General features: G+C 42.3%; 2 protein-coding genes across 6 annotated transcripts in view; both read left to right on the forward strand.

Moving 5' to 3' along the window:
• LOC122420281 (zinc finger protein 227) lies at positions 1 to 19,505 on the forward strand. Of its 5 annotated transcripts, XM_043435263.1 has the most exons (8): positions 1 to 118; positions 485 to 774; positions 2,415 to 2,476; positions 4,323 to 4,449; positions 5,574 to 5,696; positions 9,647 to 11,635; positions 12,608 to 12,702; positions 18,783 to 19,505. In XM_043435263.1, the coding sequence occupies exons 2-7, from the start codon at positions 639 to 641 to the stop codon at positions 12,682 to 12,684; spliced, it is 2,514 nt and encodes an 837-aa protein (XP_043291198.1). In that variant the 5' UTR covers positions 1 to 118; positions 485 to 638; the 3' UTR covers positions 12,685 to 12,702; positions 18,783 to 19,505. The 5 variants fall into 5 exon arrangements, with proteins under 5 accessions (XP_043291198.1, XP_043291197.1, XP_043291199.1 ...); XM_043435262.1 differs by lacking the exon at positions 18,783 to 19,505 and having other exon boundaries at positions 12,608 to 13,258; XM_043435261.1 differs by lacking the exon at positions 18,783 to 19,505 and having other exon boundaries at positions 9 to 118; positions 498 to 774.
• ZNF233 (zinc finger protein 233) overlaps positions 15,195 to 23,597 on the forward strand; it is a 13,865-nt gene continuing 5,462 nt past the window's right edge. The window contains 3 exon segments of the mRNA XM_043437120.1: positions 15,195 to 15,204; positions 15,581 to 15,593; positions 22,916 to 23,040. Of these exon segments, the coding sequence (XP_043293055.1) occupies positions 15,195 to 15,204; positions 15,581 to 15,593; positions 22,916 to 23,040 (148 nt within the window).

Here is a 23,597-nt window from a genome sequence, read left to right on the forward strand (position 1 = left end):
GGGGTTGCTGCTCCTGTTCTTCAGGGCTTTTGGGAAGTGTAGTTCCCGAGCTCTGTGTAGTCAGAGGCTCTTCCGCTCCGGGAAAGCGCGGCTGCCACCATTTCTTTCGGTTTGGGAGGTGAGTTATCCCTGCGCCCCTCGACCCCTCCGAGCTTTTCTGGCTTGAGCGTGGCACGAGTCACTACCTGGCCGTCTGTCTTAGTATGGAGAGATCTTGGCCGCCGGCGGAAGCCAAGAAGCGGAGAGCAGAAGTGTGGAATCCCTCTGCTGTCCTCCCTGGCTTGCCAAGCAGCGGTGCTACTTCTATCCTTACGATATATGGCGAGCTGTTGATTATGAGTGCCCCTACTTTTATCCTCTGTAAGATTGCGAGAGATATGGTCACTACTGGTTAGGGTTGTGATTAGATTCACGTGAAGTCACACGTGTCAGTAGCTTCGAATACTGGCGGCACCTAACGGGTTGCCTTTTGCTATTGATGCAGTTCATTTTCCCAGGAGCACCGTTTTGACTGGATTCCCCAGGGAAGACACCCAGGAGCGATGGCGTGGCCTTTCTGTCCGGAGACAGCTCCTTCCGAGCTTTGACTGATCTGTTTCTGTAGGAAGCACTGAGTCACCCCGCGCTAGTGCCTCGGAATGTCCGCTGCAGTTTATACAGGAAACGTGAGACGGACAGAGTCATTCTGTCCCACCGCATCGTTTTCGTCGCCCGTCCTGAATCCGGAAAGGGGGGAAAGCGAGGACTTCCTGGCTCCCCAGAGCATAGCTGCAGGTACTTACTAATGAAAGGTCTTTCTTGGTCGGTCATCTGTTTTCAGTTAATCAGGTTTCCTTACCACTAGGAAAACGTTCAGTTATCTATTGAATACATCTGAGAATGTTTAATATGCTTGTTAATATGTACGTGTGTATTTCTACCATAAATACATCTGTTTTTGAAATAAATATTATAACGATATAAAACATTTAATTTACTTTAGGTTTTAAATATTAAAAAATATTTTTGAAGTATAGTTGATTTACAAGGTTGTGTTAATTTCTGCTGTATAGCAAAGTGACTCGGTTATATTCTTTTTATTATGATTATTACCAAATATTGAATACAGTTCCCAGTGCTACACAGTAGGATCTTGCTTATTCTGTACATAATAGTTTGCATCTACTAATCCCAAACTCCCAGTCCTCCCCTCCTCCAATTCCCCCACCCCCAACAACAGTTTGTTCTTTATATCTGTGAGTCTGTTTCTGTTTCATGGATGTGTGTTATACTTTAGATTCCACATATAAGTAGTGTCATGTCGTATTTGCCTTTTTCTTTTTGGCGTCGTTTAGTATAATAATCTCTAGGAGCATCCACGTTGCTGCAAATGGCATTATTTTGTTCTTTTTAATGGCCGAGTAATATTGCTTTGCATATGTGTACACCACATGTAATTTGTCCATTCATCTGTCAGTGGATGTTTAGGTTGTTTCCATGTCTTGGCTGTTGTGCATAGTTCTGCTGTGAACATTGGGGTGCATGTATCTTTTCGAATTATAATTTTATCTGAGTGTATGCCCAGGAGTGGAATTGCTGGGTTATGTGGCAACTCTGCTTTTAGTTTTTTGAGAAATCTGCGTACTGTTTTCCATAGTGGCTTCACTAGTGTCCTTTGCCACCAGTAGTGTAAGTGGGTTTCCTTTTTTCTGCACCCTCTCCAGCATTTATTATTTGTAGACTTTTTAATGATGGACATTCTGACCAGTGTGAGGTGGTACCTCATTGTAGTTTTGATTTGCATTTCTCTAATAATTAGTGATGATGAGCATCTTAACATGTGCCTTTTGGCCACCTGTGTGTCTTCTTTGGAGATGTCTACTTAGGTCTTCAGACCATTTTTTGATTGGGTTGTTTGCTTTTTTTGAAATTTATTTTTATTTTATTTTGTATTTTGGGCTGTATGTCACAGCTTGCAGGGATCTTGGTTTCCCAACCAGGGATTGAACCTGGGCCATGGCAGTGAGAGCCTGGAATCCTAATCACTGGACCTCCAGGGAAGTCCCCCTGTTGTTTGCATTTTTGATATTAAGCTGTATAAGCTGTTTGTATATTTTGGAAATTAATTCCTCATTGTTCACATCATTTACAGACATTTCCTCCCATTCCATAGGTTGTCTTTTTGTTTTGTGTACAGTAGGATCAGAAATCTTCACAGTAGGGATACTGTGTTTGGTCATGCAGGTTGTTCTTTGTCCAGTGGCTGCTCGCTGACAGTCTTGTTAGTAACTGCAGTCTACTCCAAGCTCTGCTTACCAAGCTATGGGGGCGTATCTGCCTTGGAGCATGTGTGTTTGTGCATAGTTTCTGCAAAGATCCACATGGGGTCATGAAAGCCGTGGCCTGCATCTCATGGCTTCTTTGTCCTTCCCCAGTTGTGCCTTCTCAGGACTCTGACTTTCCCCAGAAGGAACATGAGAAAATGACCGAGTCTCAGGTAAGTAAGGCATTGCTTTCTGTCTTCTAAGGATTTTATTTCTCAGAGATTAGGGACATCTTTGTCCCTAATCTTCCTTGGAAAGCTTAATGAACACAACACATCTTGAGTGCATGTTGTGTGCTAGGCTGTGTGTTTTGTTTGTTTTATCATCTTTGTTTCACAAAGCAATCTTTGAAAACATTAGGGAAACTTAAAATAGACAAACATAATTTATACTGCTACCCTGCTTACAATACAAACTAGCTGTTTTCACTTTCTCATTTTCCTTTTTCATAGGCATTCACAACGATATATTTGCAATATTAGAACCGATGGGATATACTTATTTATTTGTTTAGAATTTTAGTATGTTATTGATTTATTGGCTGTGCTAGGTCTTTGTTGCTACACACTGGCTTTCTCTAGTTGTGGCAAGAGGGGGCTCCTCTCTGCTTGTAGTGTGTGGGCTTAGTTGCCCCATGGCATATAGAATCTTCCCAGACCAGGGGTTGAACCCCTGTGCCCTGCATTGGGAGGCAGATTCTTAACCACTGGACCACCAGGGAAGTCCAGTGACGTGTACGTGTAAACATTAGATAAAGATTTAATATCTCTAATTCTTATCAAAATTAGCAAGACAAACTAAGACCCAATTGGAATATGAGCAAAAGAAATTAATAGACATGTCAAAAAAAAGGAAAGTAGATTTATGAAGAAAATAATGAAGATAATAACTAAATGTGTGAAAACGTTAATAAATCTTTCTATTTATTTATTTCACTTAGATTCTTGAATTTTTTTTGTTTCGTTTTTTAAGACTTTCAGTTCAGTTCAGTCCCTCAGTCAGTCGTGTCCAACTCTTTGCGACCCCATGAACCGCAGCACACCAGGCCTCCCTGTCCATCACCAACTCCCGGAGTTTACACAAACTCATGGCCATTGAGTTGGTGATGCCATCCAACCATCTCATCCTCTGTCGTCCTGTTCTCCTCCTCTTGTCCCCTTCTCCTCCTGCCTTCAATCTTTCCCAACAAGGCTTTAGGTCCTAATTAACCTGTCTAGAGATTCAGAAACATTTGTACTCCTTCATGTGAAAGGTGAATCGGGAAAACCTTTTGAGAAAAGGGAAACCTGCCATTACACTTTCAAATATTTTAAAGTGCATATTCTTTGACTTTGCAATTGCTACTTCTTGGCTAAGGTCTCTGAAAAAGGATCTTTACAGCATTGATGATAAGTAAATATCTGTAACTAATTGTACTTTATTTGAATTGATTAAAGCTAAATCACCAGTTCTGAGGAATACTGTACTGTACGGTCACAAAATGAAATGAAAGAGATTATAATAAAACTGCTTGTTCAAATTTATTGAGCACTTATTATGTTCCAGGCACCAGTGTAAGTGATTTACATGTATTCACTAATGTGATCCTTTCAAACACCTTGTGATTTAGATACGATTATAGAGAGGAAATTAAGATAGTGAGAGGTGAGGGAATTTGCCCAGTGTCCTGTAATTAAAGCCTTGAAGTGTGAACTTAGCCTATGCCTTCACCAGCTGTGCGTGCAGCAGTTTCTGGACGTGGCTCATGCCTTTAAAGCACAGACCAGAAGCTGTGTACCTGTCCTGGAGGGTTGCTGAAGGCCTGTGAACTTTGCAGACATTAAAAACAGTGATGGAGTGGGGCGGTAGGGAGGTGACAGCATTGTGACTGAGAGAGAGAGACAAGTGTTGGGACTGAAAACTGCCTGGAGTCGCTCCAAATCAGTAACCGTTTTTGGGGTTCATCTTCTTTATCCTGCTTGATGCCTGTCCTTCTGGTGGAGGTTGTAAGATTGAGTTGACACGTGTTTGATGTTGTAGGAGGCCGTGACCTTCAAGGATGTGGCTGTGGTCTTCACTGAGGAAGAGCTGGGATTGCTGGACTCGGCCCAGAGGAAGCTGTACCAGGATGTGATGGTGGAGAACTTCCGGAACTTGGTCTCAGTTGGTGAGGACGGGCGCCCTCTGACCCTGAACCTCATCCCCCATGAGAGTCTCTTATCCTTCTTTGTTTGAAGGGTTGGACCTTTTAGCCATTTTTTTTTTTTAAACTGAAGGTTAATTTTATAGTTACTATTTTGTTGTTGTGGTTTAGTTGCTAAGTCGTGTCCAGCTCTTTTGTGACCCCCACAAACTATAGCCCCCAGGCTCCTCTGTCCATGGCATTTCCCAGGCAAGAATTCTGGAGTGGATTGTCATTTCTTTGTCCACTTTGGACCTTTTGAAATGGTTCCCTGACCTGGAAGACAGAGATGTTTCTAACTCACAGGTTTCTCTGGTCCCTGTCTACTTGGGCAGAATTCTGTTCAGGGGTGATTTTGCATCCCTGGGAATGTTTAGTGATGTCTGGAGATAGTTTTGATTGTCACAGCTGAGGGAGGGGTGGTACTGGCATCTGGTGGCTGGCGATGTGGTTAAACCTCCTCCAATGCACAACACAACCCCCACCACACAGAATAGCCAGTCCAGAATATCAGTAGTGCCTCAGTTGAAAAACCCTGTTTTAGATGAACTAGAAATGCGCAGCTTAGCTTCTATACTTTGTCAAATATTTTGGTGGATCATGGAGGCACCTTAGGTCATTGTACTGGGATTTTTTTTTTTTTTCAATAAAATAGAATAAGAATAGAAACTGTCAGAGTTCCTTATCAAGACCCACTCACATTGCAGCAAAACCCATGACCGTTTGCATTAAGTAGTGTGACAGTGTGGGAAATATGATAAAAACAGACATTGGCCAAATCTGATTTTATCTATATATAGTCGTGAATTAGATTACAACATTTCTTTTTCTTTTTTCTTTTAAATTGAAGTATAGTTGATACATTAATACAGTGTTGTGTTATTTTCAGGTGTATAGCAAAGTGATGCAGTTGTATATACATATTCTTTTTCAGTTTCTTTTCCCTTGTAGGTTATTACAAAACATTGAGTGTAGCTCCCTAAATTCATTTCTTATTACAGTTTGTGATCAAGAAGTTTTTGAAATATCACTCAAGGGTTATAGAATTTGGACAAAGATCTCTTTTAGCTGTGTGTTCACCTTAAATATATAAATCTGGCTTTTCCTAGGACATCTTCCCTTCAAAGCAGATATGGTATCCCAGTTGGAGACAGAAGAAAAACTGTGGACAGTGGAGAGGGAAACCCAAAGAAATGGGCATTCCAGTGAGATCCACTCAGCTGTTACTTCAGGTATTAGTTAATCTGCTTCTCTCCACATCCATGCCATCACCTCTTGCCTGTGACAGCAGCCTCCACACTCATCTCCACACTTCCACCCTTACACTCCTGTAATCTCACATGGTAGCCAGACTGGTTCTTTACAAAGCAGGTAAGACTATGCCATTCCTCTGCTCGAAACCCTTCCAAGGCCTCCCTTCTCATTCCAAGACCTTCCAGTGGACTGCAGGGCCCTACCTGATCTGGCCTCCTCACCAAGTTCCTCTTTGATCACCCGGCCTTTTACCCTTGCTTACATGATCCCTGCCATCCTGGCCCTTTTGGAGTATTCTCTTCTGTTTCCTGGCCTTCGACTTGCTCTCTGCCTCGGTGTCCAGGCCCCCAGCCACTCCCTTACTCACTCAGGTCTTTGCTCAGATCTCATCTCATCTGACAGCCCTTCTGTGTCTGCCCGATTTACTGTCCCATCCTCTCCCCATTCTCCATGCCTTCACCCTGTATTAATTTGTGTCTAAGCACTGATCACCTTCTGACCCAGTAATCTGTCTTTATTTCCTTGTTCATCATCTGTCTCCCTGTGAAAGTAAGAATTTGGGCAGTTGTATTTGCTGTCTCTGTTCAAAGCCTCTGATGGCCCTACTGCGTGATAGGTGCCCAGTACATACTTCTTGGGTGAAGAAATTACTCTAAAACTTACTATTGTTTGGAGCAGGGGTGAGGAAGCTCTCCTCACAGTTCCTCCTGACCTGTGACCCCAGCCTTCCTCATCCATGAAGTGCGCTTCATCCTCCAGATCCCCAGCCTCTCCATGGCCCTCGGTTCTCCTGCCCTCGCTCAGATTTGCTTTGTTCACTTCACTTTCTAACCGCCTTTTCCTTTCCCGCCTCTTCTTTCCTTTCTCTTTAATTTGAATATTCCTCATTCCTACCCATTTAAGCATATTAGATATTCATAGGGAATGTAAGTGTATATACTCCCCCTCTGCCTGAAAAATGAAGCAGAGAAGCTTATCTGCAGACATGATGGATGAGGCCCTGCATTCTGAGCGTCACCGATCTGCCTTCATTTGTCCATCTCCCTTCTCAGGTCTACATGTTGCTTCACATTTGATGCATTCAGGAATGTTACATACTTGCTTCACTGGAAAGAGTTTTGTTTTTCTTTTTTTTAGATTGAAGTATAGTTAAATTACAGTGTTTTTACATTGCACACTGGACCTCCGGAATCATAAGCCTCCATATTGTCACACTTCAGCTTTGTGCCATAGACCAAGTCTTTCTCTTAAGAAATCTGGTAGCATTTTCTGCCCCCACCTTTCTCAAACTTTCTTTGGTAGGTTTTTTTTTTTTTTTTTTGGACCTCTTCCATCATCCACATGTTTCAGGATTTAATGGATCATTTTGGAAAATTGTCCCCCATGAACCTCTAATGTAATTCTAATTTCTTAACATCCTTCAATATGTAACAGTACATACTCAGTAACCTTATAAGATAAAAGCTGTTCACAGTTATCAGAATGTATCACTAAATTATCAAACACTAGCCACACCAGGATGCCAGGCATTCTAGTTCATCACTTCTCATGTAGCAATTTCAAGTTGGCTGCTTATGAACAGGAACTGCCTCATCCCTCCAAGCCAACTTCCCACTGAACTTCTAAATAGCCACTACCCAAGCAGTTATATGACATATATGGTAATTGTTTCAAACTGGATATTTCCAGAAGTCTAAGGGCATTGGCATAACCCATGGATATGAAGGAGTTCTGATTAGGACAGAAAATGACAGAATTCCTAAATAGATTTTCCAGTGTAATTCACATCCTAGGAAAGAAAATTACAGACGTTTTACAGAAAATCTAAATAGATTTTCCAGTATAGTTTGCATCTTAGTGTCATGATAGGCTATCACAGGTAACATGAGAAGCCTTCTACATGTTGCAATGAGTTCTCATACCGAGCACCCAAAATTCACAGGCTAAGGGCACTGCCCCCCAGGACTTCAGACACCAGCTTGGGGTTCCCAGGGCCTCACTTCTGACCAACTGGCTACAAATTCAAGTGTTTCTACAATAATTTGCTAGGACGACTCAGGACAAGCGCAGGAAAGCTCTCTGCGTACAATTACAATTTTATTATAGCAAAAAGGATACAGACTGGTACTGGAGGGAGATGTGTAGGGAACCCTGGGAGAGTTCTTTCCTGTCTCCCTCTTACAAGGACCCTTGTCATTACTCTGGGCTCACCTGGAGAATCCAGGATAGTCTCCCCATCTCAGGATGCTTCATTCAATCAAACCCAAAGTCCTTGTGGCTGTGTCCATTAACATATCTGCAGGCTCCAGGGATTAGGGCATGGGCATCTTAAGGACATTCAGTTAGCAAGCCTGTCATACCCAGAAACGTGCACATACCTGTTGGGACTTGTTTAGTTTATATTTGACTGTAAGTTTCCATTTAAGGAAATAATCATTCAGGACTTGACACCCCCTTAAACATTTTAAGCCAGCGGCTTCCATACATTTTAAAAAATTAATTAATTAATTTTTGATTGTGCTGGGTCTTTGTTGTTGCGTTGGCTTTCTCTAATTGTGGCAAGTGGCAGCTGCTCTCTAGTTGTGGTGTGTGGGCTTTTCATCGTGGTGGCTGCTCTCGTGGCACACAGGCTCTAGGTCTGCAGGCTTTAGTAATTACGCTCATGGACTCTGGAGTACAAGCTCAGTAGTTGCGGTGCATGAGTTTCATTGCCCCGTGGAGTCTTCCCAGACCAGGGATGGCACCCGTGTCCCCTGCATTGGCAAGTGGATTCCTGATCACTGGACCACCAGGGGAGCCCCTTCCATACATTTTTAACTGTGATCCTCAATAAGAAGTATTTTACATCCCGACCCAGCATGAATATAATGCATGTGCATGTTTATGTGTATGTCTGCAGCTGAAACAGCGTTTCATGTAGTGGTACCCTTACTGCTTTTGATACATTTATCATGTTTTTAATCTTTTCTTTTTCCCCAACGTCACAAGGTATGGAATTGGTTTCACAGTTCTCTAAAACATGTCAGCAATTTGAAGTGCATGTTTTCCTTGTGACGGTTATTCTAGTGGGTCTAAGAGGGAAGAAAAAACTAGGGAGTATTAGTAAATCCAGTAAGTGCTGTGGGGGAACATAAAGCGTGTAAGGCAGATGGGAAGAATGGAAAGAGTGGGGAGTGGGGAGGAATTATTTTTACATTGGTTGATAAGAAGGCCTCATCCAACAGAGTGACATGCAAGCAGAGAACCCAAAGGGAATAAGAGAAAAGGCAAGCTTCACGGCTTCCTGCACAAAACACTCTTAAGCGGAATAGAACACCCCCTCTCCTCCCATTCGGGGTTGCCTTTGAGAGTCTGCACTCCGCTCTCTTTCTTTCCCCCACCCAAGTTCTTTCTCAGCTGTCCAAGGTTAGTTTTCCCTTTTCCTGCTTTTTTTCACAGAGACCTGAATCACTCCCAGGTTTAAAACAATGAATGCTATTATCCCAACTGCTTCCCAGATTTGCTCTTGGAAGATTGTTTCTACCAGGACCTAAAATACTGTTCTGTGCCTGGACTCTGAGCTTTTGTAACCTAACTGAGTAGAAGCCCACTTGTCATAAGGCTGCTACAGAAAAGACGAGGGGACTTTTAATTGATGTTGCTTTTGTCTGAAGTGTGGGTTGTCTTAGTTGTCCTGCAGCCATCTGGTTTCAAATCTACCACCCTCCTATTAAACTGTTAGACATACAGTTCTAAATGGGTCACGTTTCCATAAGAGTCTGCTGACCCCATTCTTCAGAAAGAATAACAAAAGGATAAACGGTGTGGTATAGACATGACCCTTGCCCTGGATTATCAAGGCCTCATCCCATGGCCCAGGTGTGAAATCCCAATATTTCTGAACAAAGCATTTACTTGTCCTCATCTCTGAATATCTCCTTTTCTTTAGGCAACAAGAACCCAAATGAGATGGAGACTCTTGGGAAAGTCATGTTGAAATACCTCTCGTGTGAAGAGCTGTCCTGCTGGCAAATCTGGAAACAGTCCACAAGTGATTTAACTCTGCAAAGGAAGAATTCCTGGTTCCTGCAAGGTGATTCTCTTCAAGTTTCTGAAGATGAGAACCATATAATGAATCATAAAGGAGATCACTTCGGTTGCCTGGAGAATCAGGAGTTGTTGATTCCGAGAGCCCAGGCTTCCTGTGGGAGTAGGTGTCTGAGCGAGTCAGAGAATCCGAGCAGAGGTAAACAGATGAACGTGAAAAATCACCTGCATGTATGTGAAGGCTTCACAAAGAATTCACCACTGAGCGATCCTGGTAAAACTGACGCAGAACAGACACCCTGCAAAGGAGAGAGACTGCGTCCCTGTAGAGTATGTGGGGAGAGCTTCAGTCATGGCGCGGTGCTCCCAGTTCATCAGAAGGTTGACCCTGGAGAAAAATGCTCCCATCTGCAGACTCATCAGAGAATTCACCCAGGAGGGACTGTCAATAAATGTCCTGAGTCCAGCAATGGTTTTTATCAGAACTCCTTTCACCCCCATCACTCTAACCCTGCAGGAGAGAAGTCCTACAGGTGTGACAGTTGTGGCAAGGCCTTTGGCAGCAGCACAGGCCTCATCATCCATTACCGGACGCACACAGGGGAGAAACCTTACAGATGCGAGGAGTGCGGTAAATGCTTCAGCCAGAGTTCCAATTTTCAGTGCCATCAGAGGGTCCACACGGAAGAGAAGCCCTACAAGTGTGAAGAGTGCGGGAAGGGCTTTGGCTGGAGCGTCAACCTCCGTGTTCACCAGCGGGTCCACAGGGGCGAAAAACCCTACAAGTGTGAGGAGTGCGGGAAGGGCTTCACGCAGGCCGCCCATTACCACATACACCAGAGGGTCCACACCGGGGAGAAGCCCTACAAGTGCGACGTCTGCGGCAAGGGGTTCAGTCACAACTCGCCTCTGATTTGCCACCGGCGGGTCCACACCGGCGAGAAGCCCTACCGGTGCGAGGCCTGCGGCAAAGGCTTCACCCGCAACACGGACCTCCACATCCATTTCCGCGTCCATACAGGGGAGAAGCCCTACACCTGCAAGGAGTGCGGGAAGGGCTTCAGTCAGGCTTCAAATCTCCAAGTCCACCAGAACGTCCACACCGGGGAGAAGCGGTTCAAGTGCGAGACCTGCGGGAAGGGCTTCAGCCAGTCGTCCAAGCTCCAGACTCACCAGCGAGTCCACACCGGGGAGAAGCCCTACAGGTGCGACGTGTGCGGCAAGGACTTCAGTTACAGTTCCAACCTGAAGCTGCACCAGGTCATTCACACCGGAGAGAAACCCTACACCTGCGAGGCGTGCGGCAAGGGCTTCAGCTGGAGGTCCAACCTTCATGCCCATCAGCGAGTCCACTCCGGAGAGAAGCCCTACAAATGTGAGGCGTGTGACAAGAGCTTCAGTCAGGCCATAGACTTCCGGGTCCATCAGCGGGTCCACACGGGCGAGAAACCCTACAAGTGTGGTGTCTGCGGGAAGGGCTTCAGCCAGTCCTCGGGTCTTCAGTCCCATCAGAGGGTCCACACCGGGGAGAAGCCCTACAAATGTGACGTGTGTGGGAAGGGCTTCCGATACAGTTCCCAGTTTATTTACCACCAGAGGGGCCACACCGGCGAAAAGCCTTACAAGTGTGAGGAGTGTGGGAAAGGCTTCGGGCGGAGCCTGAACCTTCGCCACCACCAGAGGGTCCACACAGGAGAGAAACCCCACAAGTGTGAGGAGTGTGGGAAGGCCTTCAGCCTCCCCTCCAACCTTCGAGTCCACCTGAGTGTCCACACCCGGGAGAAACTGTTTAAATGCGAGGAGTGTGGGAAGGGCTTCAGTCAGAGTTCTCGGCTTCAAGCCCACCAGAGGGTCCACACAGGAGAAAAACCCTACAAGTGCAACATGTGCGGTAAGGACTTCAGTCACCGTTCACGGCTGACATACCATCAGAAAGTCCACACTGGCAAGAATCTTTAAAAATGAGAAACGTGTTGACGGCTTCAGTCAGGATACACACATTCAGGGTTTTGGACAGTCCATGCTGGTGATAACTATAAATCAGGGGTCCCCAACATCTAAGATCTAATGCCTGATGATCTAAGGTGGAGCTAAGGATGTGCTTGTATCATCCCCAAACCATTCCCCCTACCTCTGGTCCTTTGAAAAATTGTCTTCCACAGAACCAGTCCCTGGTGCCAATAAGCTTGGGGTCCACTGCTATAAAATATTGAGATGGAAAGGGATTCCTTCAGGTGGCTCTTTCTAGCAAGTCCATTAAAATGGTTGGTAACATAGAACCATAGATATTAACAGGGAAAAAGTAGGTTGTAACCCTCTTGGTAAGATTCACTTGATTTAAATGACCTCTCAGAGTGATTACTGGAGAAGGAAATGGCGACCCACTCCACTAATCTTGCCTGGAAAACCCCATGGACAGAGGAGCCTGGCAGGCTACAGTCCGTGGGATCACAAGAGTCAGACACGACTTAGCGACTAAACCATCCACCACTACAAAGTGAATATATGCCTAAAGATAATGCGTGAAAAGGATATTTGCCATATACTAGCTAGTTTTTTGGTGGGAGGGTGTGAGTCAAGGAAGACTTGGGGTTATTTTTTCATCAACTTCCATTTTATACTTATTTATAATGGCCATTATTTTTACTAATACTGTAAAACTATGAAAATGAATAAAATACTAAAAGTTTCATATAGCCAAAAATTCATAATATGATGACTTTATTTTATATGATAATATGAATTAAAACATGTATCTGTCACAGATGTATATGAAGGAATGTTCATTGCATCATTGTTTATAATAGCAAACATAGAAATAATCAGTTGGGTTGCCAAAGTATTTTATGATTTATTTATCTAGTGCAAATTGTTAACGGATGTTGGAGGATATCCAGAAAACATTCACCTGGAGAAACAAAGCATGGGATTTTTGGGTGATCTCATTAAAAAGAAAAGGTAGGTATTTATTTTTACTGATCTCTGAATGATGGAATTTTGATTCATGTAAATTTTTTATGTTTCTTTAAACTTCTTGTTTTGAAATAATGTAACACATGCCAGAAATTGTGAAAACTCTCTGAAATCTTTCATGTACCCTTTACTCAGATTCACCAGTTAACATAATTGAAACATATTCTCTTAACGTATGTGAATGTGTCTGTATGTGCACACATATTGACACATACTTTTTAAAACCATTTTTAATTGGAGGATAACTGCTTTACAATATTGTGTTGGTTTCTGCCATATGTCAGCATGAATCAGCTATGGGTATACACATGTGCCCTCCCTCTTGACCCTCCCTCCCACCTCCAACCCCATCCCACCCCTCTAGGTTGTCAGTGGAACTTGGATTTGAGCTCCTGTGTCATATAGCAAATTTCCACTGGCTGTCTAATTTTACACCTGGTCATGCACGTGTTTCAGTGCTACTCTCGGTTTTTCCCACCTTCTTCCCACACTGTGTCCACAAGTCTGTTCTCTGTGTCTGCATCTCCACTGCTGCCTTTCAGATTGGTTCATCAGTGCCATCTTTCTCGATTCCATATACATGTGTTACTAGATGATATTTCTCTTTCTCTTTCTGACTTACTTCACTGTATTTAATAGGCTCTAGGTTCTTCCACCTCATTAGAACTGACAAATGCATTCCTTTTTATGGTTGAGTAATATTACATTGACATATACTTTTTCTTAACCATGAGTATGTTCCAGTCCTTTTACCCTTTGCATCTAAATACTTAAGTATTTAGACATATTGATATATTGTAAGAACAAGGAAATTTACTTCCATATCTACAAGTATAGCACTCAGGAAAATTGAATATTGATATATAACATTGTCTAACGTCCAGACCTTATTCAAATTTATCAGTTCTCTCTTTCCCTTTTCTCCCTCCCTCTCCTTTTTATTTATTTTTTGATAGGTGACAACTAAAATCAACTTACGGAATCTTTAAAGAAAGGTCTATATTGCCTCCCATATAATTTAATTATTCACCATTTGAATATTCAGTTGTTGCTATACCAGTTACTGAAAATTTCCCTTATTCCCCACTATTTTGTAGTGCCACTTTTGAAGAAAATCAGTGATTTAAATATGATTAGATAGATGTCTTGACTCTCAATTCCCTTTGATTGGTCTACTTTTCAATAATTTTACTAATACCACACTACTTCAGCATAGCTTTGCAATGAGTCTTGGTATTTGGTAGAAGACATTTTCTCATCTTGTTCTTTTTAAGGGTGTCTTGGAAGCTTCCAGTTAGGATAGTAGGAGGTACAAACAGAACCCCCATGAAGTATTGTTTCTTAAAAAAACAAAAAAACTGGAATCAAACCATTCTAACCATTGGTTCACAGGAAAAATATGGAGAAATATTTGTGACAACATGAATGAAACTGTAGGACATAAACTAAATGAAACAAGACAGAAAGACACTGCATGGTATCATTTTATCTTACATGTGGAATCTAAAGGGGAAAAAGTGTCAAACTTCCTAGAGACAGTGAGTGTAATAACGGTGGTGGCTGTCTGGGAATGGGGAGAGGTTATAAAAAGGGTACAAACTTTCAGCTTTAAGATGAGTAAGATCCAAGGATCTAATCTATAGCTTGGTGACTATAGTTGATAATGCAGTATTGTATAGTTGAAATTTGCTAAGAATAGATATTAAAGGGTCTCCCTTTCTGCCCCACAAAAGAGTTAGCTATGTGATGATGTGTTAAGTAATTCATTTGTGGGAATCCTTTCACAGTATATATCAATTCATCACATATATTAAATTTTCCCTATCAATTATACCTCGTAAAGTTGAAAAAAAGGAGTTGAATTTGTTACGGTTATCTGAGCAGGATACCCCACTTTCACACCAACTTTTTGAATAATCATCATGGCTCAATGATTTAGACCAACCTGAAGAAAAAAAATTCTGTAGTATTTATGATGGTTTTATTTGTTACAGTGATTTTACAAATTGAAGGTTTGTGGCAAACCTGTGTCAAGCAAGTCTTCTGGTACCATTTTTCCAACAGCATTTTAAAATTAAGGTACATACATTATTTTTTAATATGTAATCGTATACCTTGACTACTACAGTGTAATCTTAACATATGCACTGGGAAACTAGAACATTCATGGGGCTCACATTATTTCATAATTTGCTCTATTGCAGTGGTCTGGAATCTAACCTAAAATATCACTGAGGTATGCCTGTATTCTAGGCCGTTCTTTTTCTTTTCTTTCTTATTTCCTTCCCTTCTTGCTAACGCATCTTCTTTCATTTGCTAGAAACTCCAGCTTTCAAAAGGAGCAATTAAAACCAACAAAAGTGGGAAACTTTTGTGATTTGTTTTGTGGCTTGATCAAAGGTTACTTTTCCTTCTGGTGAGTCTTTAACATATTGGAATGACTAGGTCATGCCAAGTAAACATTGTCAGTGGTCTAAATGCATCCAGGTACAAGTAAAAGCAATAAGCCAAGTTTGGGATTCTCCCCGCCCTTCCTTTCTCGTGCTGCCACATTTACTTTTCAGTCACACTTATTAGTAATGTAATGAAAACAACAACACCCAAAACCCTCCAGAAGACAGGAAGGAAAAGAAAGATTAAACTAAAACAGCACCTCGGTGAACTGAACGAGCTTTATTTTTTAAAGTTTCACTACTTTTGCCGAGGATTCTGGGAAGTGTAGTCCAGTGCGCCGGGTACAGCGCCACTTCCGTCCCCGAGGGTGAGGGGCCGTAGCCCTTGTTCTGGTGGGGGATTCTGGGAAGTGTAGTCCGAGAGCAGTGTGCAGTCCGGGCACTTCCGCTATAGGAGTGAGAGGCTTCAGTATCTTCTGAGAGGTGAGTCAGTACCTAGAAATTTGGGTCTCTTCTGATCCTGTCTGGATGTGGAGTATGCAGCTGTCACCCTCGCCCTTACCCTCGGGAAACAAGCAATGGAGGGCAGGGATGACGGTTTTTGTGTCTGGCGTTTGGCGAGGTTCTCGGGTCCCCTGGTTGGGGGCGAGGCGGGGTAGCGCTCCCCGAGTTTGAGAGTCTCGGCCCCTCGGTTTTCCTCGCCTCTCCTACGTTATGCACGCTCTGCCATCTCTTAGGGATATACTCTTAGTAGAATTATCAGATTGCTCCAATTCACTTCGGTAAAGAGGAGTTAGTAGTGGTACCTCCGTAGTAGGCATGTGGTGAGATTGACGTGAAACAAGTGTGAAACTGCTTAGAACCGATCGCTGGCAGCTGCTAAAAGCGGTCGATGGTCCAGTTTCTTCTTTCCCCGATGCTTTCAGTCCTTGAAAGCCTGTGTGAGCCCCGGGTGTTCTGAGCTCCAGCTGCAGAGCCACTGGCTCTTCTCTAACCTCTGCAGAAAGAGGGGTTTTCCGTGGATTCCTTTGACATCCACAGCCCCGACCTTTTTTAAAGAAAGAAGGGAGTCTCGCCCTTAGCCGATGCCTGGGGATGTCCGCTGTAAGTTATCCTGGGCCTGACACACAACTGTGTCTTTTCATTCTTCCATATCTTCCTATCTTTCCATTCCTGACCCTGATTTCTCAAAGAGGACTCACAGAGAGGAGAGAGTGAGTGACCCAGGAATCCTGGTACATTGTCCCAACGTGAGGGAATTTTATCTTGCCGCGTCATTTCTGCCAGCGGGCAATAAGTTTCCTTCACTCATGAGCAGGTTTTTTCTACAGGACAAATGTTCCAATGTTTATAGAATAAATGGGAGGTTGGATGAGACCTGTTGATGAATGAGTAATAATAATCTGTTAACATAGTGAATGCCAGATACTCTTCTACAGGCTTTATATTCAATGTGAAGTGAAGTGAAAGTTGCTCAGTCATGTCTGAATCTTTGCGACCCCATGGACTGCAGCGTGCTAGGCTTCTCCATCCTTCACCATCTCCTGGTGTTTGCTCAAACTCATGTCCATTGAGTCAGTAATGACATCCAACCATCTCGTCCTCCGTTGTCCCTTTCTCCTCCTGCCTTCAATCTTTCCCAGCATCAGGGTCATTTCTAATGAGCCAGGTCTTCGCATCAAGTGGCCAAAGGGTTGGAGCTTCAGCATCAATCCTTCCAATGAATATTCAGGATTGATTTCCTTTAGGATTGACTAGTTTGATCTCCTTGCAGTCCAAGGGACTCTCAAAAGAGTCTTCTCCAACACCACCGTTCAACAGCGTCAATTCTTTAGCGCTCAGCCTTCTTTATGATCCAACTCTCATATCCATACATGACTACTGGAAAAACCATAGCTTTGACTAAACAGACCTTTGTTGGGAATCTCATTCATCAACCTGGTTCCAACCCATCTGGGGTCTATATGCGTGTTAACCACTGTCACATAGACCCTAGATGGTTGGAACCAGGTTGATGACTGAGGTTCCCGAAACCCAGAGGAAAAAATTGGAAGATGCAGTTTATCCTCTCTCCTCCCAATCAGGAACAGCCTCAGGATTTTACAGCTCAGAGGAACCTCTGAGACGGTCCAGCCCAATCCTTGCCTGAGAAATTGTGTCTTTGGCCATCCTTTGATTCCATGTGCAGACCCTTTGATTCCATGTGCAGAGTCTATATCCTCCAACTCCCCTTTCATTTCTCCCCAAGGATACCCTTTTGTGTGATTAGAGACCTGGAGACCAGCCCTGGAATCAGAGTTGGATTCATGTCAGTCAGGTCTCATGAGCTCTGTGATTATCAGTAAAGTAATTGCATGAATCCTCAGCTTTCTCTTCCATTATATGGGGGAAATAATCATCATATCATCACTTATTGAGGACTTGTGTTATGTGCCAGGCACTGAGCCAAGGCTGTTTCTCCCCTATTAAAAAAAATTTTTTTATTAAAAAAATATTTTTTAGGCTGCTCCTTGTGACTTGTGGGGTTATAGTTTCCTGACCAGGGTTTGAACCTATGCCCTCTGCAGTGAAAGCACAGTCTTAACCACTGGACCACCAGGGAAGTCCTTTCGTCTCCTATTTTTTAACTTGAGATGTAATTCACATATAAGATTCACATATACTTTTTCTTACAAAATATACAACTCACTGATTTTTAGTATATTCACAGGATTGTACAAACATCACCACCGTCTAGTTCCAGAATATTTTCATCACCCCCAGAAGAAACCCCATGCCCCTGAGCCATCACCTCTCACTTGCCCCCTCCCAGCTCCTGGCAACCACAGTTGACCTTCTGTCTGGATGGACTTGCCTATTTAGGGCTATTGGACTTGCTCACTTAATCCCCAAAGCACCCTTATAAATTCAGATCTGTTGTGGCCACTACAGTATTGTTCATTTAAGTGAGACAGACCACTGCACTTTTGTTTAAAATGAAAAAAAAGAAACAGAAACCTAGCAGTTGTATTTTAAAATTTTTTTTTTTTTTACTTCAGTCATCATGACAGAGGGGAATGTGCCATTGAGACTCTTCTGGCTACTTGAAGAAAATTCTCAAGTACTGTATTTATACCTTTTATAGAACCAGATGCTGATATCAATGAAATATCATTACAAGACCAGAAACTATTAAGTGACACAGCCAATCAGAACTATAGACTTGTCAGAAATAAGGGTGAATTTCTTAAGACAGAGCGTTGAACAGTCTCTGAAATTTGGATGTTATCAAAAGACTCCTTTATTGGAATGAAGGCAAAACAAAACACACTTCTAGCATTCAGGAAATTATGAGGGTTTCAGGAGCCCTGTGTCAGGAACTGAGGGCAGAAAAACCAATATCTTACGTCACAGGAGTAGTACCAGGGTTAACCTGGGACCTGTTGGCCCCAGAGTCCACTCTCATAGCCAGTACATCCCACCGCCTTTCATTTCCCCCAATACCCAGGATGAGAATGAGGGCCCTGAACCCCGGGAGCCCCAAGGGACTCTTGTATGAGCTCTGCTGCTTAGACTTGAGCAGACTGTTCACTGCCCAAGGGCCAGAGGGGCTGGTGAATCACACGAAGCAGTCACTTGGGCTTGGACCTATGTCTCAAGGCTTCTTTCTCCTTTGCCACTGTGTCTTCCCAGGACTCTTGACTTTCCCCAGAAGGGGTGGCAGAGCATGACCAAGTTCCAGGTGAGTTGAGTTTTCTCTCTTAAAATTACATCTCTTTCCTCAAAGATTCTCTTTTCTTAAAGATTAGGCACATTTTTAAAAATTGAAGTATAATTGATTTACAGTGTTAATTTTCACTGTACAGCAGAGTGATTGCATTATGCATATAAACACATTCTTGTTCAAATTCTTTTCCATTATGGTTTATCACAGGGTATTGAATATAGTTCTCTGTGCTATACAGTAGGACCATGTTGTTTATCCATCTTATGCATAGTAGTTTGCATCTGCTAGTTCCAAACTCTCAGTGTATCCCTCTTCCACCTGGCTCCCCTTTGACAATCACAAGTCTTTTCTCTATTATCATGTTTTGTTTTTTTCTCTCTTTTTTTCTTCTCTTCTGTTATCTTTTTTCTCTTCCATGAGAAGGATAAAGGAAGAAAACATTCCTTGTATGCCAGGTACTTGCTTTTTTATGGTTATATTTTTTGCTTTTGCTTTTAGTTTGTTTTTTTTTTTGTCATCTTCATTTCACAAATAATAGTACAGAAACTCAGATATCAAAAAATTTGAAAAACTCAAATTACTACACTGCTTGTAAGTCAGCTACATTTTGTTTACCTAGAATCATAGTCTAGGTACAGTTTTCAATTTTATATTCTCACTTAATATTATCAGTTGAGTTTTTCATGGCAAATAGATGGGGAAACAGTGGAAACTGTGGCTGACTTTATTTTTCTGGGCTCCAAAATCACTGCAGATGGTGACTGCAGCCTTGAAATCAAAAGACACTTACTCCTTGGAAGGAAAGTTATGACCAACCTAGACAGCATATTAAAAAGCAGAGACATTACTTTGCCAACAAAGGTCCATCTAGTCAAGACTATGGTTTTTCCAGTAGTCATGTATGGATGTAAGAGTTGGACTATAAAGAAAGCTGAGCGCAGAAGAATTGATGCTTTTGAACTGTGGTTTTGGAGAAGACTCTTGAGAGTCCTTTGGACTCCTAGGAGATCCAACCAGTCCATCCTAAAGGAGATCAGTCCTGAGTGTTCATTGGAAGGACTGATGTTGAAGCTGAAACTCCAATACTTTGGCCACCTGATGTGAGGGGCTGACTCATTGGAAAAGACCCTGATGCTGGGAAAGATTGAGGGCAGGAGGAGAAGGGGATGACAGAGGATGAGATGGCTGGATGGCATCACCGACTCAATGGACATGGGTTTGGGTGGACTCTCGGAGCTGGTGAGGGACAGGGAGGCGTGGCGTGCTGTAGTTCATGGGGTCGCAAAGAGTCAGACACGACTGAGTGACTGAACTGAACTGAACTGATGATTCAGCATTTTTAAATGTATTACCTCCGAAGGGTTTCTGTGTTTTGTTTAACCATTCAGAAGTCACAGTTAAGCCTACAGACTGTTGTACCTCTGAATAAATTTGGTTTTGATTCAACACTTTTGCATAGGGCTTTTAAAAATAGAATATAATTTACTTACAAAAACTACACAAATTTTGAAGTGTTGGGTCAATGACAATTGTATATCCTGTTTTCAAAGTTGTGTAATTGCATTAGGCCACTATCCAAAACAGAAATAAAAACTTTTACATTACCCCCAAAGTTCTCTCATGTCTCTTTCAAGTCAGTTTCTTTGACCTGGGAAGCATCTCCTGTTCTGATCTGTCATCATATGATGAGATTTGTTTGTTTTCAAATTAAACATAATTAACAAAATCATACTGTATGTACTCTTGTACTTTTTGACCCTGCATAATGTTTTTGAGGTTCAACTGTATTGTTGCAGGTGTTACTAATCCATTCCTTTTTATCATATTCCATTTTATGAATAGATCACAGTTTGTCCTTTTAAGAGATATTTGAGTGGTTTGTAGCTTTAATGTAATTATTTTAAAATTTTCATAATTTATTTGTATATTATTTACTTCACTAATTAATTTCTTTTTTGGCCATAGTTTGTGGCATATGGGATCTTAATTCCCTGATCAGGGATTGAACCCAAGCCTCCTGCCAAGGGAGCATGGAGTTTTAACTACTGGACTGCCAGGGAAGTCCCTATTTGTAGCTTTTCATTGTTTTACTCTTGTGATCATGCCTCACAGACCTTCTTAGGGATGTGTTTTCATATCTCTTGGGTAAACATTTAGAAATGGAATGACGGGATTTGTGGAGTAAGTGAATATAAACTCTTTTCCAAAATACTTGTACCATTTGACAACACGTCAGGGGTGCATGAAATGTTCAGTGTGCCCTTCTTCTTTTCTGTCATTTGGTATTATGGATCTTGTTTCTTTAAGCCATTCTAGTGAAATGACAGGCTTCCCTTGTGGCTCAGCTGGAAGAGAATCTGCCTGCAATGTGAGAGACCTGGGTTTGATCCCTGGGTTGGGAAGATCCCTTGGAGAAGGGAAGGGTTACCCACTCCAGTATTCTGGCTTGGAGAATTCCATGGACAGTACAGTCCATGGAGTCACAAAGAGTCGGATGAAAGTGAAGAAGAACTAAAGAGCCTCTTGATGAACGTGAAAGAGGAGAGTGAAAAAGTTGGCCTAAAACTCAACATTCAGAAAACTAAGATCATGGCATCTGGTCCCATCACTTCATGGCAAATAGATGGGGAAACAATGGAAACAGTGACAGACTTTATTTTCTTGGGCTCCAAAATCACTGCAGATGGTGACTGCAGCCATGAAATTAAAAGACGCTTGCTCCTTGGAAGAAAAGCTATGACCAACCTAGACAGCATATTAAAAAGCAGAGACATTACCAACAAAGGTCCATCTAGTCAAAGCTATGATTGTGAGAGTTGGTATGGATGTGAGAGTTGGACTATAAAGAAAGCTGAACGCCAAAGAATTAATGCTTTTGAACTGTGGTGTTGGAAAAGACTCTTGAGAGTCCCTTGTACTCCAAGGAGATCCAACCTGTCAATCCTAAAGGAAATCAGTCCTGAATATTCATTGGAAGGATTGATCCTGAAGCTGAAACTCCCATACTTTGGCCACCTGATGCAAAGAACTGACTCATTGGAAAAGACCCTGATACTTGGAAAGATTGAAGGTGGGAGGAGAAGGGGATGACAGAGTATGAGATGGTTGGATGGCATCACCAATGCAATGGACAGGAGTTTGAGTAAGTGATGTTGGTGATGGACAGGGAAGCCTGGCGTGCTGAAGTCCCTGGGCTCACAAAGAGTCGGACAGGACTGAGTGACTGAACTGAACTGAATGAAATGACATCTCACCATGACTGTGATTTCTTTTTCCCTCATGATGTTGAATACTTTTTTGTGGGTTTTCTCCACTGTCATATCTCTTATGAAAAGCCTGCTGAAGTTGTTTGCCCATTTAAAAACTTGGCTTCTACTTTTTATGATTAAGGAGTTCTTTATATTTTCTGAGTTCAAGTCCTTTGTTATATATACGTTTTGGGAGTAATTTTTTCCATTCTGTGGTTTGTCTATTTGCTTTGTTAATTGTGTCTTTTTATATCATTTTGTGGTGAAAGTTACATATACTTTACATATAATAAATGTATTTGATCAATTCTGATAAACATACCCATGTGACCACTGCCTCAGTCTAGATGTAGACCATTTTCACCACCAAAAAGTTTCCCTCTTCCCCAGTTAATCCCTATCCCACATGCCTGACTATAGGCAGCAACTGATTTACTTTATGTCACTACAGACTAGATTCATCATTTCTTGAGTTTCATGTTAACAGAATTACACAGTATGTGCTCTTTTTGTGTCTGGCATCATTTGTTCATTTTGAACACAGGTCAATAGTTTGCTCCTTTTTATTGCTTAATTGTATTTCATTGCCTGGATATACCATAATTGAGTTATTCATCCACCTCCTGATGTGCATTTTTTATTGTGATAAAATATACATAGCATAAAATTTACCATTTTAACCATTTTTAAACGTGTGGTTTAGTACTTTTAAGTACATTCACACTGTTGAACACATCTCCAGAACTTTTTCATTCTTCTCAAAGTGAAATTCCATACCCATTAAACAGTGACTTCCTACCCCTACCCTCTACTGATCATAAGATTGAGGCTACATGTGTTTGGTGTTGTAGGAGGCAGTCCTTCAAGGACGTGGCTGTGACCTTCACCAAGGAGGCGCTGGGACTGCTAGACTTGGCTCAGAGGAAGCTGTACCATGAAGTGATGCTGGAGAACTTCTGGAACTTGGTCTCCATGGGTGAGGTCTCAGGGACTCAGTGTCAACCCTCAGGAGTGCCTTGGTGTCAACATGTTTAAGAGTTTGGGGCTCTTGAAATGCTTCCTTGCATGTGGGGGCCTGAATTTCCTCCTCTTCATGGGACATCTTATTTATTCCTTGTCTGTTTTCTCAAATTGCAGTTGTAACATCTTGGTGTGGTTTAAAGTCAGTGAGTTGTATCATTATTGCATTTAATGAAATAGGACGGAAGTAGCATAGCTTGTCAGAAACTGCATATAGTGCAACAGAAACTGTGAATGAAAAACAGGAAAGGAGACATGATAAAAGTAGTTAATCAGGGACTTCCCTGGTGGTCCAGTGGGTAAGAGACTCCATACTTCCAGTGCAGGGGGCAGGTTCAAGCCCTGGTCAGGGAACTAAAATCCCACGTGCTGCCAAAAAAAAAAAAAAAGAACAAAGTTAACTGGCAGTTGAAATAAGCTAATCTATTCAATCATGTAAAGTAAAATTTCTGTACAATATGAAAATAAAAACACATAAATGTTGAGATCTACAAAACTGTAAAAGTAGAATCC

Source organism: Cervus canadensis, chromosome 18, assembly GCF_019320065.1.
Source record: "Cervus canadensis isolate Bull #8, Minnesota chromosome 18, ASM1932006v1, whole genome shotgun sequence".
Taxonomy (NCBI): Eukaryota; Metazoa; Chordata; class Mammalia; order Artiodactyla; family Cervidae; genus Cervus; species Cervus canadensis.

What these genes read in the sequence shown, in the direction of transcription:
- LOC122420281 (XM_043435263.1), top strand. Translation starts at nt 639, where the DNA reads ATGTCCGCTGCAGTTTATACAGGAAACGTGAGACGGACAGAGTCATTC. An exon ending in TCCCCAGAGCATAGCTGCAG is followed by an intron (nt 775 to 2,414) that starts GTACTTACTAAT and finishes GTCCTTCCCCAG; the next exon opens with TTGTGCCTTCTCAGGACTCT. An exon ending in CCGGAACTTGGTCTCAGTTG is followed by an intron (nt 4,450 to 5,573) that starts GTGAGGACGGGC and finishes GGCTTTTCCTAG; the next exon opens with GACATCTTCCCTTCAAAGCA.